The sequence below is a fragment of the Oncorhynchus nerka genome, linkage group LG2 (genome assembly GCF_034236695.1).
Source record: "Oncorhynchus nerka isolate Pitt River linkage group LG2, Oner_Uvic_2.0, whole genome shotgun sequence".
NCBI lineage: Eukaryota > Metazoa > Chordata > Actinopteri > Salmoniformes > Salmonidae > Oncorhynchus > Oncorhynchus nerka.
The window spans coordinates 60,158,802-60,176,722 of record NC_088397.1 but is presented as its reverse complement, the minus strand read 5'-3'; the positions used below and the strand labels follow the sequence as shown (position 1 = coordinate 60,176,722).

At 42.1% G+C, this 17,921-nt stretch overlaps 1 protein-coding gene across 1 annotated transcript; it reads right to left on the bottom strand.

Annotated features, from left to right (window-relative positions):
- Window positions 1-13,560: 13,560 nt before the first annotated feature.
- On the bottom strand, window positions 13,561-15,658 carry LOC115145804 (mRNA turnover protein 4 homolog). Its single transcript, XM_029687349.2, has 8 exons — window positions 15,552-15,658; window positions 15,242-15,300; window positions 15,023-15,126; window positions 14,802-14,883; window positions 14,613-14,680; window positions 14,312-14,463; window positions 14,017-14,093; window positions 13,561-13,917 (listed from the first exon to the last, which is right to left on the bottom strand). Exons 1-8 carry the CDS (start codon window positions 15,577-15,579, stop codon window positions 13,765-13,767), a joined length of 723 nt encoding a protein of 240 aa, XP_029543209.1. The 5' UTR covers window positions 15,580-15,658; the 3' UTR covers window positions 13,561-13,764.
- Window positions 15,659-17,921: the final 2,263 nt, after the last annotated feature.

Here is a 17,921-nt window from a genome sequence, read left to right as displayed (position 1 = left end):
TGTCTACAAAGGCTTGGAAGACTGATGGCGCATTCATCAACCTGTACGGCATGATGAGGTACTCATAGTGCCCAGAGGTGGTACTGAAAGCCGTCTTCCACTCGTGATCTGATTCAGACCCCGATAGTCAATACACGGGCGTATACCTCCCTCCTTCTTCTTCACAAAAATAAACTCGAGGAGGCGGGTGAGGTGGAGGACCGAATGTTCCCCTGACGCAGGGATTCAGAGACATATGTTTCCATAGCCTCCGTCTCCGCCTGTGAGAGGGGATACACGTGACTCTTGGGAAGTGCAGCATCTACCAGGAGATCTATCGCACAATCGCCCCGTCGATGAGTTGGTAATTGAGTGAGAGCCAAATCGGCATATTCAGGGGGTATGCACACGGTGGAGACCTGGTCTGGACATTCCACCGTAGTCACCAACGGGAACCCCGAAACACCTACCTGAGCACTCTCGCAACCACCCCGTGAGAGCCCTCTGTTGCCAAGAACCAGTGGGGTTATGACAAGATAACCAGGGTAGGCCCAGCACCACGGGAAACGCAGGAGAGTCAATAAGGAAGAGACTAATTCTCTCCGTATGACCCCCCTGCGTCACCATGCCCAGTGGCACGGTGACCTCCCTAATCAACCCTGACCCTAATGGTCAACTATCTAAGGCGTCAACAGGGAAGGGCACATCCACGGGAACGATGGGGATCCATAAACTATAGGCTAAAGCACTATCAAGAAAATTCCCAGCTGCGCCTGAATCGATAAGCGCCTTATGCTGGGAATGCGAGGGAAAATCAGGGAACGTAACAGACACAAACATATGAGCAACAGAGGGCTCTGGGTGAGAATGGTGCCAGCTCACCTGGGGTGACGCCAGAGAGCCCTGCCTATTGCCCCGATTCCCAGATGAACCAACCCGGCACTGACCGGCAGTGTGACCTCTGCGGCCACAGATGGTGCAAGAGCGTGAAACCCCTCCGGTCTGATGGACAGGTCCACCAGCTGGTCAAACGTGAGGGTGGTGTCTCTGCAGGCCAGCTGCCGACGGACATCCTCGCGCAAACTGCAGTGGTAATGGTCGATCAGGGCCCTGTTTTCCATCCTGCGCCGGCAGCCAGGGTCCTAAACTCCAGGGCGGACACCCTCTCACGGTCCGATGGAGCCGGGTGGATGGTGGCCAGATAGAGGTCTAATTGCAACAAGAATCCCTGGTAGTTCGCAGCCCTCCTGTCATACTCTTGGGGCAAGGAGCATCGCCCGGACAAGGAGAGGGACCGACTTTGGCGGAAGTCGTGACATAAACAGCTGCTCTTAGCAAAAATGTGTTTTGCGTTACCTTTCTAGCTAATAAGCTACGTTTGAGTTTACACTTCCTCTTTCAATTATAATGTGTGGGACGTCAAAATAATGAAAAACTATATCTACCAAAACCCATTTAAAAATGTTGATTACTTCTCCCTACCAATATCCTTCCCCTGAAAACAAGATGTGAAATTATTATTTTTTGCAAATATATGATGGGGGTCCCTGGGTTGCTGGTTTACCTGGGAGAGGGTCCCTGGGAAAGAAAGGGTTAGCCTGAATAGTGTACTGCATAGGCTAAGGCCAGGCACCACACCGGATAGAGTATTTTTTCTCCCTTCATATATACCAAAATGACCATTACTAGTTGAATGTAGACACAAATATGATAATATTTGTATTACACATTTGATGAAATATTGTTAAAAAATATATGCAAATGAAGCAATGCACATGTGCCTATACCCACTGTTCTGCACGTTTCTTTTCCACCATGTCAACTTCATAAAAATGGCAAAACAAGCTCTTTGAGCCCTTTTCCACAAAAAAAAGATATATGATTGACCGAAAAGTGTTATACGACACTTGGCATCATATACTCTGTAATGGAATAAATCATTCCATTTCCTACATACATGGTTAAATAAAGTCTGCCCACCACAATATTAGTGGTAATTAGGAACGTGGTTTTATTTTGAAATGACAACATGGGGATAGCAGAAATGTGTGGGATTATCCCTCGTCTTGATACAGTTGCATTTGCCATTAATCTGATTCACTTTACCATGACTGGAGGTACAGCTGACTACCTTCAATGTGTCAAACCAAAAACAAATCAAATGTATTTATTTATATAGCCCTTCGTACATCAGCTGATATCTCAAAGTGCTGTACAGAAACCCAGCCTAAAACCCCAAACAGCAAGCAATGCAGGTGGAGAAGCACGCTGGCTAGGAAAAACTCCCTAGAAAGGCCAAAACCTAGGAAGAAACCTAGAGAGGAACCAGGCTATGAGGGGTGGCCAGTCCTCTTCTGGCTGTGCCGGGTGGAGATTATAACAGAACATGGCCAAGATGTTCAAATGTTCATAAATGACCAGCATGGTCAAATAATAATAATCACAGTCAGAACAGTTGAAACTGGAGCAGCAGCACGGCCAGGTGGACTGGGGACAGCAAGGAGTCATCATGCCAGGTAGTCCTGAGGCATGTTCGTAGGGCTCAGGTCCTCCGAGAGAGAGAAAGAAAGAGAGAAAGAGAGAATTAGAGAGAGCATACTTAAATTCACACAGGACACCGGATAAGACAGGATATAACAAACTGACCCTAGCCCCCCGACACTGCAGCATAAATACTGGAGGCTGAGACAGGAGGGGTCAGGAGACACTGTGGCCCCATCCGATGATACCCCCGGACAGGATATAGGATATAACCCCACCCACTTTGCCAAAGCACAGCCCCCACACCACTATAGGGATATCTTCAACCACCAACTTACCATCCTGACACAAGGCCGAGTATAGCCCACAAAGATCTCCGCCACGGCACAAACCAAGGGGGGACGCCTACCCAGACAAGAAGATCACATCAGTGACTCAACCCACTCAAGTGACGCACCCCTCCTAGGGACGGCATGTCTAACTTGGACTGGCTGTGAAAATGCTCTCCTAATAGTAACCTGCTTCTGTTAGCAAGAAAGTGACCCAAGGGAACAGAGTATTCCACATAGGCCAACATAAGCTATGACTCCGCCAGCATGCTGAAGTCTCCACATTGACATAAATATTAGAAGACTGTAATTAATTTATTAAACTGTGTAGTCCATTCAGATGACAGGTTGATGAGCCAGAGGTGTTTCCCTAATAAAGGAGAACCTGTAACACTTAGTTATAAAGGTAATGTTTATACATTGATTATTCGTTTATAAATGCTACATTTACATCATTTAGCAGACACTCTTATGCAGAGAGATTTACAGTAGAGAATGCATACATTTTCATACTGGTCCCCCGTGGAAATGGAACCCACAACCCTAGCGTTGCAAGCGCCATGCTCTACCAACTGAGCTACACAGGTGCACATGTTAAACAGTAACACATTGGTTGAAATTGGTGCTTGTCTTTAATCTGCACAGAATACACATAGCATGTAGCCTGTGTTACTGTTAATCAGGCTATTGGTATTAAGATCAATGCAAGGCATTGATGAAGTTTCTGAATGAAGATTCAGAGGAATCTGTTGTAGTTTGCTGACACCATCTGGTTGAAATTAGAACTACACAAGAGAAGACGTTCAAATTGTTGACCGGCCTCCTAACCTGTAAATCATTGTCGGACAGAAGCAATTGAACTCTGCAGTCTACAATTCAATTTCAATTGAAGGGTCTTTATTGTCATGGGAAACATGTGTTTACATTGCCAAAGCAAGTGAAATAGATAATAAACAAAAGTGAAATAAACAATAAAAAAAGAACAGTAAACATTACACTTACAAAAGTTCCAACAAAAAATACATTTCAGATGTCATATTATGTATATATATACAGTGTTGTAATGATGTACAAATAGCTAAAGTACAAAAGGGAAAATAAATAAACAAATATTGGTTGTATTTACAGTGGTGTTTGTTCTTCACTGGTTGCCCTTTTCTTGTGGCAACAGGTCACATCTTGCTGCTGTGATTGCACACTGTGGCACTTCACCCAATAGATATGGGAGTTTATCAAAATTGGATTTGTTTTTGAATTCATTGTGGGTCTGTGTAATCTGAGGGAAATATGTGTCTCTAATACGGTCATACACTTGGCAGGAGGTTAGGAAGTGCAGCTCAGTTTCCACCTTATTTTGTGGGCAGTGTGCACATAGCCTGTCTTCTCTTGAGAGCAAGGTCTGCCTTCGGCGGCCTTTATCAATAGCAAGGCTATGCTCACTGAGTCTGTACATAGTCAAAGATGTCCTTAATTTTGGGTCAGTCACATTGGTCAGTTATTCTGCCACTGTGTACTCACCGTTTACGGCCAAATAGTATTCTTGTTTGCTCAGTTATTTTGGTAAATTCTTTCTAATGTGTCATGTAATTATCTTTTAGTTTTCTCATGATTTGGTTGGGTCTAATTGTGTTGCTGTCCTGGGGCTCTGTGGGGTCTGTTTGTGAACAGAGCCACAGGCCCAGTTTGCTTAGGGGGCTCTTCTCCAGATTAATTTCTCTGTAGGTGATGTCTTTGTCATGGAAGGTTTGGGAATCGCTTCCTATTAGGTGGTTGTAGAATTTAACGGCTCTTTTCTGGATTTTGATAATTAGGGGGTATCGGCCTAATTCTGCTCTGCATGCATTATTTGGTGTTTTATGTTGTACACAGAGGATATTTTTGCAGAGTTCTGCGTGCAGTCTCAATTTGGTGTTGTCCCATTTTGTGAATTCTTGGTTGGTGAGCGGACCCCAGACCTCACAACCATAAAGGGCAATGGGTTCTAGAACTGATTCAAGTATTTATTTGCAAGATCCTAGTTGGTATGCCGAATTTTATGTTCCTTTTGATGGCATAAAATGCCCTTCTTGCCTTGTCTCTCAGATCGTTCACAGCTTTGTGGAAGGTACCTATGGTGCTGATGTTTAGGCCGAGGTATGTATAGTTTGTGTGCTCTAGGGCAACGGTGTCTAGATGGAATTTTTATTCGTGGTCCTGGCAACTGGACCTTTTTTGGAACACCATTATTTTTGTCTTACTGAGATTGACTGTCAGAACAGAATCTGTGCAGAAGATCTAGGAGCTGCTGTAGGCCCTCCTTGGTTGGGGAGAGAAGCGCCATATCATCAGCAAACAGTAGACATTTGACTTCAGATTCTACCAGGGTGAGGCAGGGTGCTGCAGACTGTTCTAGTGCCCTTGCCAATTTGTTGATATATATGTAGAAGAGGGTGGGGCTTAAGCTGCATCCCTGTCTCATCAATTGGTCCTGTGGAAAGAAATGTGTGTATTTTTTTGCCAATTTTAACCTCACACTTGTTTGTGTGTATGGATTCTATAATGTTGTATGTTTTTCCCCCAGCACCACTGTTCATACATTTCTTTAGCAGGCCCTCATGCCAAATTGAATCAAAAGCTTTTTTTAAATCAACAAAGCACGAGAAGACTTTGCCTTTGTTTTGGTTGGTTTGTCTGTCAATTAAGGTGTGCAGGGTAAATACGTGGTCTGTCGCACGGTAATTTGGTAAAAAGCCCATTTGACATTTGCTCAGTACATTGTTTTTGCTGAGGAAATGTACGAGTCTGCTGTTAATGGTAATGCAGAGGATTTTCCCAAGCTTGCTGCTGACGCATATCCCACGGTTGTTATTGGGGTTTTGTGTCTACTTTTGTGGATTGGGGTGATCAGTCCTTGGTTCCAAATATTGGGGAATATGACAAAGCTGAGGATGATGTTAAAGACTTTAAGTATAGCCAATTGGAATTTGTAGTGTGTCGATTTCATCATTTCATTAAGGATACCATCAACCCCACAGGCCTTTTTGGGTTGGAGGGTTTGTATTTTGTTCACTCAATGTAATTGGAGAATCCAGCGGGTTCTGGTAGTCTTTAATAGTTGATTCTAAGATTTGTATTTGATCATGTATATGTTTTTTCTGTTTGTTCTTTGTTATAGGGCCAACAAGAATGGAGAAGTGGTTGACCCATATATCTCAGTTTTGGATAGATAACTCTTTGTGTTGTTGTTTGTTTAGAGTTTTCCAATTTTCCCAGAAGTGGTTCGATTCTATGGATTCATCAATTACATTGAGCTGATTTCTGACTTGCTGTTCCTTCTTTTTCCGTAGTGTATTTCTGTATTTTATCAGTGATTCACCATGGTGAAGGTGTAGGCTCAGGTTTTATGGGTCTCTATGTTTTTGGTTGGATATGTTTCTCAATTTCTTTCTTAGGTGTTTGCGTTCTTCATCAAACCATTGTTGTTAATTTTCTTCGGTTGTCCGCTTGATATTTTTAGATTTGATAGGGAAGCTGGGAGGTCAAATATATTGTTTAGGTTTTCTACTGCCAAGTATACACCTTCACTATTACAGTGAAACATTTTGTCCAGGAAATTGTCTAGAAGAGATTGAATTTGTTGTTGCCTAATTATTATTTTTTGGTAGATTAGCCACACTACTTTCCTTCCATCTATAGCATTTCTTAATATTATCCAGTTCCTTTGGCTTTGATGCCTCATTTTTTTTTTGCTGTGGTCTGATAGGGGTGTCAGTGGGCTGACTGTGAACGCTCTAACAGACTCTGGGTTGAGGTCAGTGATAAAGTAGTCTACAGTACTACTGCTAAGAGATGAGCTATAGGTGTACCTACCATAGGAGTCCCCTCGAAGCCTACCACTTACTATGTACATACCCAGCGTTCGACTGAGCTGCAGGAGTTGTGACCTGTTTTTGTTGTCATAGTTTTCTTTAGGGGACATATGGGGGAGGGAATGCTGTCACCTCCAGATAGGTGTTTGTCCCCCTGTGTGCTGAGGGTGTCAGGTTCTTGTCCAGTTCTGTCATTTAGGTCACCACAGACTAGTACATGTCCCTGGGCCTGGAAATGGTTGATCTCCCCCTCTAAGATGGAGGAGCTGTCCTAGTTAAAGTATGGGGATTCTATTGGGGGGATATAGGTAGCACACATGAGGACATTTCTCTCTGTTGAGATCATTTCCTTATTCATTTCTAGCCAGATGTAAAATGTTCCTGTTTTTACTAATAGAGTGGGTCAGGTCTGCTCTATACCAAATTAGCATACCCCCTGAGTCTCACACCTGGTAGTTTGATGGATGGGACTACCAGCTCCTTGTAACCTAGAGATCAACCAGTAGGTTCGTCTCCTTGATACCATGTTTCATGTAGGATGACAATGTCTGTATTTCCAATTTATTTTTATTTATTTTCTTTCACCTTTATTTAACCAGGTAGGCCAGTTGAGAACAAGTTCTCATTTACAACTGCGACCTGGCCAAGATAAAACAAAACAGTGTGAAAAAAACAACACAGAGTTACACATGGGATAAAGTCTGGGTTCTTCCTCTTTAGGACAAAGGCAGATGACCTCAGACCTTGTATATTCCAGGATAAGATTGTAAAAGCTTTGAGTTCCATAGTGTCTAGTGTTGTTTTTATGTGGTTTAGGCCCAGACCATTACAGTAGGTGTGAGTAGAACATTGACGTCACCAGATCCAGGCTTTGATTGATTTGGTCTCAGCCCTAGTCTTTTGCCCTGCTGGGATGTTGTAGAACAAACTAGGCTACAGTGCTTTACATTGAATATTCCAATCATCAGCCCTGGCCTGCCCTGCCTTTTTAGTTTTCCAAAGTCATTTTTAATTCGTCCAAATAAATGATATTTTGGCAAGCACGGGCGACTGTTCGTTCTCTGAGAGAGAGAGAGTGCAAAGATGACAAGGACGGAGGTCAACTTTGTTAGCTAACTTACATTTCAACATGTTGACTCAAAAGCTGCACTGACAGATAGCTAGTTTAACGTTAACTAACTAACGTTAGGCCGGGACTACTAGTCTAGCTACCTAGTGCTGCTAGCATTAGCTACCTGGTACAGAGATTTGACATGAATTGATTAGCTATCAAGACACTGAATCCAACTGCTGGAACTCCATTCACCACCCGACAAGTATCTCAAAATAAACTATTACTGTCTAACCATGGGGCAGAAGATAGCCTGTTGTGATTCTGGATGGCCAGATTGCTAGCAAGAGTGACAAACTCATGTGAGGAAACATAAGAGCTCATTTCCGGATGTTTCATCATGTTATTGATACCATGTCTTGAGTTGTTTGGACATTTCATGTCAATGCAAATATGGCTAAAATTCGCTAACTAGCTAACCAACAACTGTAACAATGTATTTGAGACAACAAGTGGTCATTGTGCAAATGTATTTGTTTGCAATAAGCATTGGAGATTAAATATAGCTTACATGTTGTCAACTATCTCGAAGCCTACCTCATCTGTTTTGCCCCATGGTTGCACACATGTTGATTTTGTTGCTAAAGCAACACAGAGAGAGAGAGAACACAGGTATTGTGTTAGGGAAGGGTAAGACAGTTGAATGTTAAATCAGACTTAAGATTGAGTGAACTAATATCATTAAGGAACAGTAATGATCCCAGATTTGACCTTTTCGCTCAATTCAGGTAAACATTATTGGCCTATTGTTCATATTGCATGTGTGTTCGTGCGCATATTGCTTCTGTGTCCGTTTGTCTGTTCAGAATACTTCATATTATTACGGCACATGATACTATGACATCTCTGTAATAAGATAGGAGATCCAGGGAGGCAGGACTTCAGACAGCAAGGAAGAGAGGGGAGGGAGAGAGAGGAGCAAACAAGACAGACAGAGAACACAGGAGAACATAGAGGGGAGGCACGCACAAGACAGATGTCATATTCCTCTCAAGCCAGAGGAAGTAGTTATTGCTAAACATTACCTCTTCTGACATGTCCTGTGTGTATAAACTGTTAGACCCTAATTGGTTTCCATCATTGAAGGCAATCATGCAGGACACGCTGACCATCCCTGTTATAGCAGCTGTGAGAGATCTTTCAGTGCATTAAGATGTCTACATACCTGGCTTAGGAGCCAAATGACCCAAGACTGCATCACGATATACATACTAACCTGCTTGGGAACGAGTGAGGTCAGACAGGTTCTCACCTACAGTTTCATTTGGTTTCATTTCTAATCTTTATGGATGGACTAATATCCTAGTACCGTGTAATATAACTCGCAAAGATTAACATTTAGTTGGAGAAAGGATTGTATGCTGGTAGGTACAGTTAGTTATATAATACAAGCCTACTGCTAGTGAGTTTACACAGTTCCAACATAATTCAAAAAATGTCAGCCTAAAATCCCAATCCTGCTATACTGCATGTAACTGGAACATTATTTTATGCAAAACATTGAATTGTTTTGGAACTGCACAGTGCACCCAGCATGACTAGCTCACATTAGTTAGCATTGATGTGACCAACATGAGCCTTGTTTTTATTGCCTATCAAATATTGGACATGGTTTATAGAAACAATGTAACAAAATAATGATACAAATACACTTTTTCCAATTTTTTTTGTTAATGGTAAATATAAACTCAGCAAAAAAGATCTGTTTTTGCCATTCTGTACCTGTCCCGCCAGTGTGATGTTCGGATGTACCGATCCTGAGCAGGTGTTGATACACATGGTCTGCTACTGCGAGGACGATCAGCTGTCCGTCTTGTCTCTCTGTAGCACTGTCCTAGGCCTCTCACAGTATGGACATTGCAATTTATTGCCCTGGCGACATCTGCAGTCCTCATGCCTCCTTGCAGCATGCCTAAGGCACATTCACGCAGATGAGCAGGGACCCTGGGCATCTTTCTTTTTGTTTTTCAGAATCAGTAGAAAGGCCTCTTTAGTGTCCTAAGTTTTCATAACTGTGACCTTAATTGCCTACGTCTGTAAGCTGTTAGTGTCTTAATGACCGTTCCACAGGTGCATGTTCATTAATTGTTAATGGTTCATTGAACAAGCATGGGAAACGGTGTTTATTAAACCCTTTACAATGAAGATCTGTGAAGTTACTTGGATTTTTACAAAATATCTTAATATATAGACAGGGTCTGGAAAAAGGGACATTTATTTTTTTGCTGAGTTTAGTTATGCACTTGTGATTTGTACTTGCTAATAAATAATTTCAACACCATATTCCATGGGTTTACTGACCACAATCCATTGAATTCATATTATAAAAAGTGTTGATTATTTGGCATAAGGAGAGCACAGCGCATGGAAAAAAAAACTATATTCCATATTTCACTGCTATGTTTCTGCAATATGTTCACTACTAGAGTATGGGGCGTTTCATTTCAGTTGTGCAGGGATCCCCAGATTGCATTGGAAAATAGGCATGTAGGCCTAATAACATAAGAGAAGAAGAGACAAGTTAAACAAACGTGTATGAGTGTAAGAAAAGTTAACCAAAATGCAGTGCCTAAAATGTGTCCAGAAATAGAATCCTAGTTTACAAAGCACAAACTAGCTACAATGTTTCAAACCTCTGCTACATTAGGGCCTACCACTATAACTTCTTACACATGCTCTCTGAAGTTATTGGACCTTATCAGCCATTTGTTTTATTGCCTGTATCTCCAGTGAGCATTGCCACTAAGACCAATCCCTGAGACGAAAAGACCCTGAAACCAGACAGTGTGAGTTCCCAGCTGGACCTGGCTGAAGAGACTGCTTACTTAGTCTGTGGAACTCTTCTACCTCCATGCTCCAGACCATCAGAACCCCATCCAGGCCTCACTGCAGGCTTGCCATGAGCTCCACGATGTACTGATGTACTGGCCTCACTGGGGGTTACCCTCCTAACACCACCTACAGGAAAATCTGGTCAGCCATATTAACTAAAATGCCAGTGCAACACAAAACCTCCAAAGTTGCAACACAGGCTACGTCTCGATTATTTTCCAATCGTTTTGTTCTGAACAGAACCATTATTCCGACCAGCGAAATAAAGTTCTGAACCAGTTCAACCCCCCCCCCCCCCCACCCCAAAAAATGAACGGTTTATATGGTTGCTTTCGGTTCCTTTCGAAACCTCTGAAATACATTTTTCACATTTAGCTCAACATGACATTTCTTCAACAATCAGTGTGCATAGAGCAGCTTGCTATGGAGTGGGCGAGCTATAGTAGGTTATCTGCATTGGACAGACAAATGTAGGAAATGTGACTGAACTTTTGCAGGTGTGCGAATGGATGGATAGAGAGAGAAAGGGTGGGGGAGGAGGCTTGACTTGAAGCACTGGGCATCTTCTTATGACATACATTACCTGAATTAGGCCCACATAATTATACATACGGAGGAGCGGCTTCTATGAAGGAACTTTGAACTTAATGTTGGACCAGAGCTAGCTAGCAAGCTTGTGTGTGACGTGCTGCACAAGAATATTTTAAAATGTACAAATCCAATGTGAAACGTGATAACTATAGTATCCTAAACTAGCATAGAAAAGGTAATCCATTCTTCTATAATTAAAAATCTCTCCCTAATTTCTGAATCGCGCTTGTAACGTCTGTGATACTGTGATACAGTAGCCTATGCTTCAGAGTGGAGGGGCAGGCATCCTACACATGTGCACACACACTGGCAAAGATTTTCAGCTGGCAGGTTGACACTGGAATACATTTCTGAGTGACAGAAGGGGGGGCTTTGCATAGGCACTTTGTTGTGTTTTTTTTTGTGAGACTGGAAAAAAACAGCCATAATGTAATAGAACATTATTAACCCATTCCCATGCTTTTAAAATAACAGCTCTACTCCTGAACAGTATAGATCCCTTTTGTTCCCGGCTCTGAATCTGTTCCTTGATAAAAGTTGTTTTCCGTTCTGTTCCTTGAGCCGGTTCTAATACCTGCTTCTGATATTTGAGCAAGAAAACAATTGTGGTGACCATACCAACCATTAAAATATTGCAATATTTTGCTAATGCAGGGATATGACTACTGAACATCTAATCAAATGGCTACCCAGACTAGTTGCATTTCCGCCACCCCCCTCCTCTTCTTTTACACTGCTGCTACTCTTAAGTCACTTTAATAACTCTACACACATGTATATTACCTCGACTAACGGGTGCCCCAGCACATTGACTCTGTACCGGAACCCCCTGTATATAGTCTCCACATTGACTCTGTACCGGTACCCCCTGTATATAGTCTCCACATTGACTCTGTACCGGTACCCCCTGTATATAGTCTCCACATTGACTCTGTACCGGTACCCCCTGTATATAGCCTCGCTATTGTTATTTTACAGCTGCTCTAATTATTTGTTACTTTATTTCTATTTTTTTTGTGTGCATTTTTCTTAACGACATTGTTGGTTAGGGGCTTGTAAGTAAGCACTTCACTCTAAGATATACAACTGTTGTATTCTGCGCATTTGACAAATAACATTTGATAATGCTCTTTGGGCATGGTCTTTATTTCTATGTTGGTTTTCAGGGGAAATACAAGGAGCTTGGCTTACCAAACTATATAGCATCAGAAGTCGCTACTATCTGCAAACAACTGGATACTTCCCACTGTTTATCAGGTAACACACACAGAAAGCCTGCATCTGTCACTCACCACATTGCCCTCATTCAAATTACAGAACAATGTTTTGTTTTTAAACTATTACAATAAATTAAACAGTAATAATAGGACAAACATTGTTATTCACAATGAAAACATTATTTGTCGAGATTACCTTTACTCTAGATACAATAAAACATTACCTTTGGATGATTCATGTGTTCTATGTCAGGTACTGGAAGGAATGTCACTCCCAGGATATTGAGCTTGTTCAGAAGACCCTGGAGACAGTGTATGGCTCAGACAAGCAGACCCTGACATGTGCTGCTTTACACTGGATGTACCACCACTCCAATCTCAATGTAACAAGCCACATGCAACAAGAACAGGGACAACCCACTATCAGCTAGTCACTTTGATTTTAAAGCTACAATATGTACCTTTTTGGGCAAACCAACCAAATTCACATAGAAATGTAAGCTATAGATCTGTCAGTCCCATTGAAAGCAAGTCTAAGCAGTAAATCTGTTTCATGTAGTGCAAATGGTTGGGTCCTCTTGCACCTGGGTTTTGTCGCCACTGTTCCAGAGGGATTTGGGATACAGTGTCATCATTGGAATGTCCTGCATCGAGCAGCTGCAGCAGAACCCGTTTGCCTCGGAGGGCCCTCTAGAATAGCGGGTGGTGGAGGCCTTCCAACAGGTCTGGGACCTGGTAGCCCCAATTACCTCTGCTAGATGTTTCAAAAACCCATGGTCATCTGATTGACTATATCGACATTATCCACAAACCATATAACAATTGGCTAATTGTACAGTGAGATTTTTCGTTATCAGATTGATGCAAGTATTCATTAAAACAAACTACGAAAGGCACAGATTACTTTGATCTTGTATATTCTAATGGTGAGCAATTCATGTAAATTCAATGAATTAGGGAAAAACATTTTCTGGAGGCTGTGTCTAATCAACTGGAGAACAATGGGAGTATTTTAACTTCACTGATCTGCCATGGCTGGTGCATTTGTAAGGATCAAAATGTGGCTAACAATTTTACATAGCTGGCAATTTTAAAGCTATACTGTGCATAAACAATTCCAACTAAACATTTTTTTTTGTGGGATGTTTTATAAGACACAACCAAGCAAACTGTTTTAGTTTGTACTGTTGTATTTGAGTGGACGACAAAAGATGTATAAAGCACAAAATGTATGTTCACAAGATTCAATGGGTAACATACCAGAAATCTAGCATTTCATAGGCAAAAGGAAACACTTGAAGGTTGAGACATTAACACATACAGGTCACACAGTATTAAAATCCTACGGTCTGAGAAGTCCATTAGTCTATCCAGATTCATTTCCCACCCCCTTCTTCCTCCTCTGTGTCATTATCCTGCATGGCCTCTTCCTCTTCTTCCTCAGCCAGCTTCTCAAAGTCGCTCGTTTCAGAGTTCCACATGCACTTGATCTGCACTCTGAATTCTGCCATCTCAATCCCAAAGAGTTTCTATATGGGAAAAATAATGGAACCATCTAGCAACTGTGGACTTGCAGAATGTCTCATAGGCCAATCAGGTGTAGACTGGAGGAAAGGTTTAGAACTCACCAGAATACGGGCCTGTTCAGGGGTTAGTGTGTCTCCCTCTTTGCACACGTCATGGTCTTTCAGTAGTGTCACCACTCCTACAACAATGGGGTATAAGCCAACAATTGCAACATTTAATCTTTCCCCTTTGGAAGTAATCCTACATAAACTTGACTAGTTATCGATGAGTTTGAATGAAGTCTGAAGCAGAAAAAGTTCATTTAAATTAAACAAAGTGGGTCACTAGAGAGGTTACAGCCATCCTTTCATTGCAGACTTATGAAAGGTTTCTCTGAACATCAGAGACAGGTCTCACCTTTCTTGAGTGCTGTGGGGAGTCCCAACTGTCTCAGCTGTGGCTCCATGGAGTGAGGGAACTGTTCCAGGGGTCCTTCATCAAGTGTTACGGCCATCCCTGCCTTGTTTCCCGCTCGTGCAAAATCCATCTCTTTGAACTGGCTGAAATGCCTGAAAAACATTTATCAAGAGAAAAACAACTTATATGAAACTACCATTGAGGGCAAGGAATCAGCCGAAGCACCAGATGAACCAAAAAAAAATACTACATTTAATGATGGTACATCTTTAATGGAAATGCAAGACATAGGTTTACATACTCTTGTACCTCTTCCTTGGTTTTATTTGTGAATAACACACCCACTTCTCCCCTCAGAAACCGGCTGACCTACAAAATAAGCAGAGACCAACATTAATTCAACTCCTTGAAAATTGTCTTTGTGCAAACCAAATGTACAAGACCTTAACTCATGAGTCTACATAACTTCATCACAACAAATATAGCATACCTTGTGCAAATTGTCTTTGTACTCGCTTGTTGGTCCTTTACCTATAGCGATCATCATGACCTTGTTTTTGCCAAAAAAGAATCTGAAGAAGAAAAACATCACCTCATTGTCAAACCAGCTGCACCTACCTATACGCATAACACATCATGGGTGTCTGACAATTAGATTTGTCTGAGTAATGAGAACCAGGCTGCTTAGACCTGTGTTGTGTGTGTTCTTACCGACTGTGTTTCCAGGCTGTCCTGATGTCTTTCAGTTTGTTGTTCCTCATGTTTGCCACAGAGAAGATGAACAGATGCTTGTAAATGTCCACACATTTCCGCAACTATAAAGACATGGACATACAGACCATTAGTCAAGCGTTTATTAGCTGGGTACCGATGTCAGACAGAAAACAACTTAGCTAGGAAGGATTGATGGGTATCAGTATACGTAGTTACCTCTTCTATTAAGTTCTGTTTAGTTTCCAGACCCTTCTTGGCTGTTTTTGTTAGTGAAACTGAAACGGTGAAAAAGACAAAACAATCAGGTTGGATGCATACAGGACAACAAAGTATGTTCAGCATTAGCCATCTTAATAAACATAATTAGCTAGTTAGCTAACGTTAGCTTCGTAGCTAGCTGGCTCCTCTTTTCACCTCTTGATGCAAGACATACCCTGGAAATGCTATATTCGTGAACTATTACATGAAGCAATACACTAGACTATATATACGCTTAATCTACTGGACGAATGACATACAAACATACCTTTCTTGTCTCTCTTTGACTTCGGCATGGTCCTCACGTTGTGTAGACCTATGGAGGAAAAGGACCCCACATGTTTCTGTCTGTTGAATATAGCGGTCCAAAATATGCCTACAAAAAAAATGAATTGTTGCGTTTCCCGAGCTTATTTTCTGCTACATAATTGACTTGAAATAAAATATTGACTTTGATAATATAAATACATGATTTAATCATCTGGATTAACAATGCAAAATAAATGTGCTTTATGGACATGGTCTCTTTTTCCCCAGTAGATGGAACCCTGCAAACATGAGAGGGCGCACCTCATAATAAGTGCTATAACAAGCACACAGAAATCATGATAAATCCATTAAAAGTTATTATGGTGTGACAGAAATTATGATTAAAAAATGTATTCTGTTGTTTTCTATTGAATATAAATATTGTACCTCTTTTGCTCCACAAAGCACATAATGCGCTGCAATGACAAAAGATATTGACAGGTTGGAGAGGGCAGCAGTCTCACTTGAATGAGGTGTCTGTGGTATACACTTGCAAGTAAAGGGTGTTATTCTCACTAAAATATGATTCAATGTAGACTAATTAATGAATGCTTTAAACAGACATGGATACAGTGGCTGTTGCCTGCTGTGTTTATTTTTATTTATTTTTAAATTTCACCTTTATTTAACCAGGTAGGCTAGTTGAGAACAAGTTCTCATTTGCAACTGCGACCTGGCCAAGATAAATCATAGCAGTGTGAACAGACAAAACAGAGTTACACATGGAGTAAACAATTAACAAGTCAATAACACAGTAGAAAAAAAGAGAGTCTATATACATTGTGTGCAAAAGACATGAGGAGGTAGGCGAATAATTACAATTTTGCATATTAACACTGAAGTGATAAATGATCAGATGGTCATGTAGAGGTAGAGATATTGGTGTGCAAAAGAGCAGAAAAGTAAATAAATATAAACAGTATGGGGATGAGGTAGGTAAAATTGGGTGGGCTATTTACCGATAGACTATGTACAGCTGCAGCGATCAGTTAGCTGCTCAGATAGCAGATGTTTGAAGTTGGTGAGGGAGATAAAAGTCTCCAACTTCAGCGATTTTTGCAATTCGTTCCAGTCACAGGCAGCAGAGAACTGGAACGAAAGGCGGCCAAATGAGGAGTTGGCTTTAGGGATGATCATTGAGATACACCTGCTGGAGCGCGTGCTACGGGTAGGTGTTGCCATCGTGACCAGTGAACTGAGATAAGGCGGAGCTTTACCTAGCATGGACTTGTAGATGACCTGGAGCCAGTGGGTCTGGCGACGAATATGTAGCGAGGGCCAGCCGACTAGAGCATACAGGTCGCAGTGGTGGATGGTATAAGGTGCTTTAGTAACAAAGCGGATGGCACTGTGATAAACTGCATCCAGTTTGCTGAGTAGAGTTTTGGAAGCTATTTTGTAGATGACATCGCCGAAGTCGAGGATCGGTAGGATAGTCAGTTTAACTAGGGTAAGTTTGACGGCGTGAGTGAATAGAAAGCCGACTCTAGAATTGATTTTAGATTGGAGATGTTTGATATGAGTCTGGAAGGAGAGTTTACAGTCTAGCCAGACACCTAGGTACTTATAGATGTCCACATATTCTAGGTCGGAACCATCCAGGGTGGTGATGTTAGTCGGGCGTGCGGGTGCAGGCAGCGAACGGTTGAAAAGCATTTGGTTTTACTAGCGTTTAAGAGCAGTTGGAGGCCACGGAAGGAGTGTTGTATGGTATTGAAGCTCGTTTGGAGGTTAGATAGCACAGTGTCCAAGGACGGGCCGGAAGTATACAGAATGGTGTCGTCTGCGTAGAGGTGGATCAGGGAATCGTCCGCAGCAAGAGCAACATCATTGATATACACAGAGAAAAGAGTCGGCCCGAGAATTGAACCCTGTGGCACCCCCATAGAGACTGCCAGAGGACCGGACAGCATGCCCTCCTATTTGACACACTGAACTCTGTCTGCAAAGTAGTTGGTGAACCAGGCAAAGCAGTCATTAGAAAAACCGAGGCTACTGAGTCTGCCGATAAGAATATGGTGATTGACAGAGTCGAAAGGCTTGGCAAGGTCGATGAAGACGGCTGCAAAGTACTGTCTTTTATCGATGGTGGTTATGATATCGTTTAGTACCTTGAGCGTGGCTGAGGTGCACCCGTGACCGGCTTGGAAACCAGATTGCACAGCGGAGAAGGTACGGTGGGATTCGAGATGGTCAGTGACCTGTTTGTTGACTTGGCTTTCGAAGACCTTAGATAGGCAGGGCAGGATGGATATAGGTCTGTAACAGTTTGGGTCCAGGGTGTCTCCCCCTTTGAAGAGGGGGATGACTGCGGCAGCTTTCCAATCCT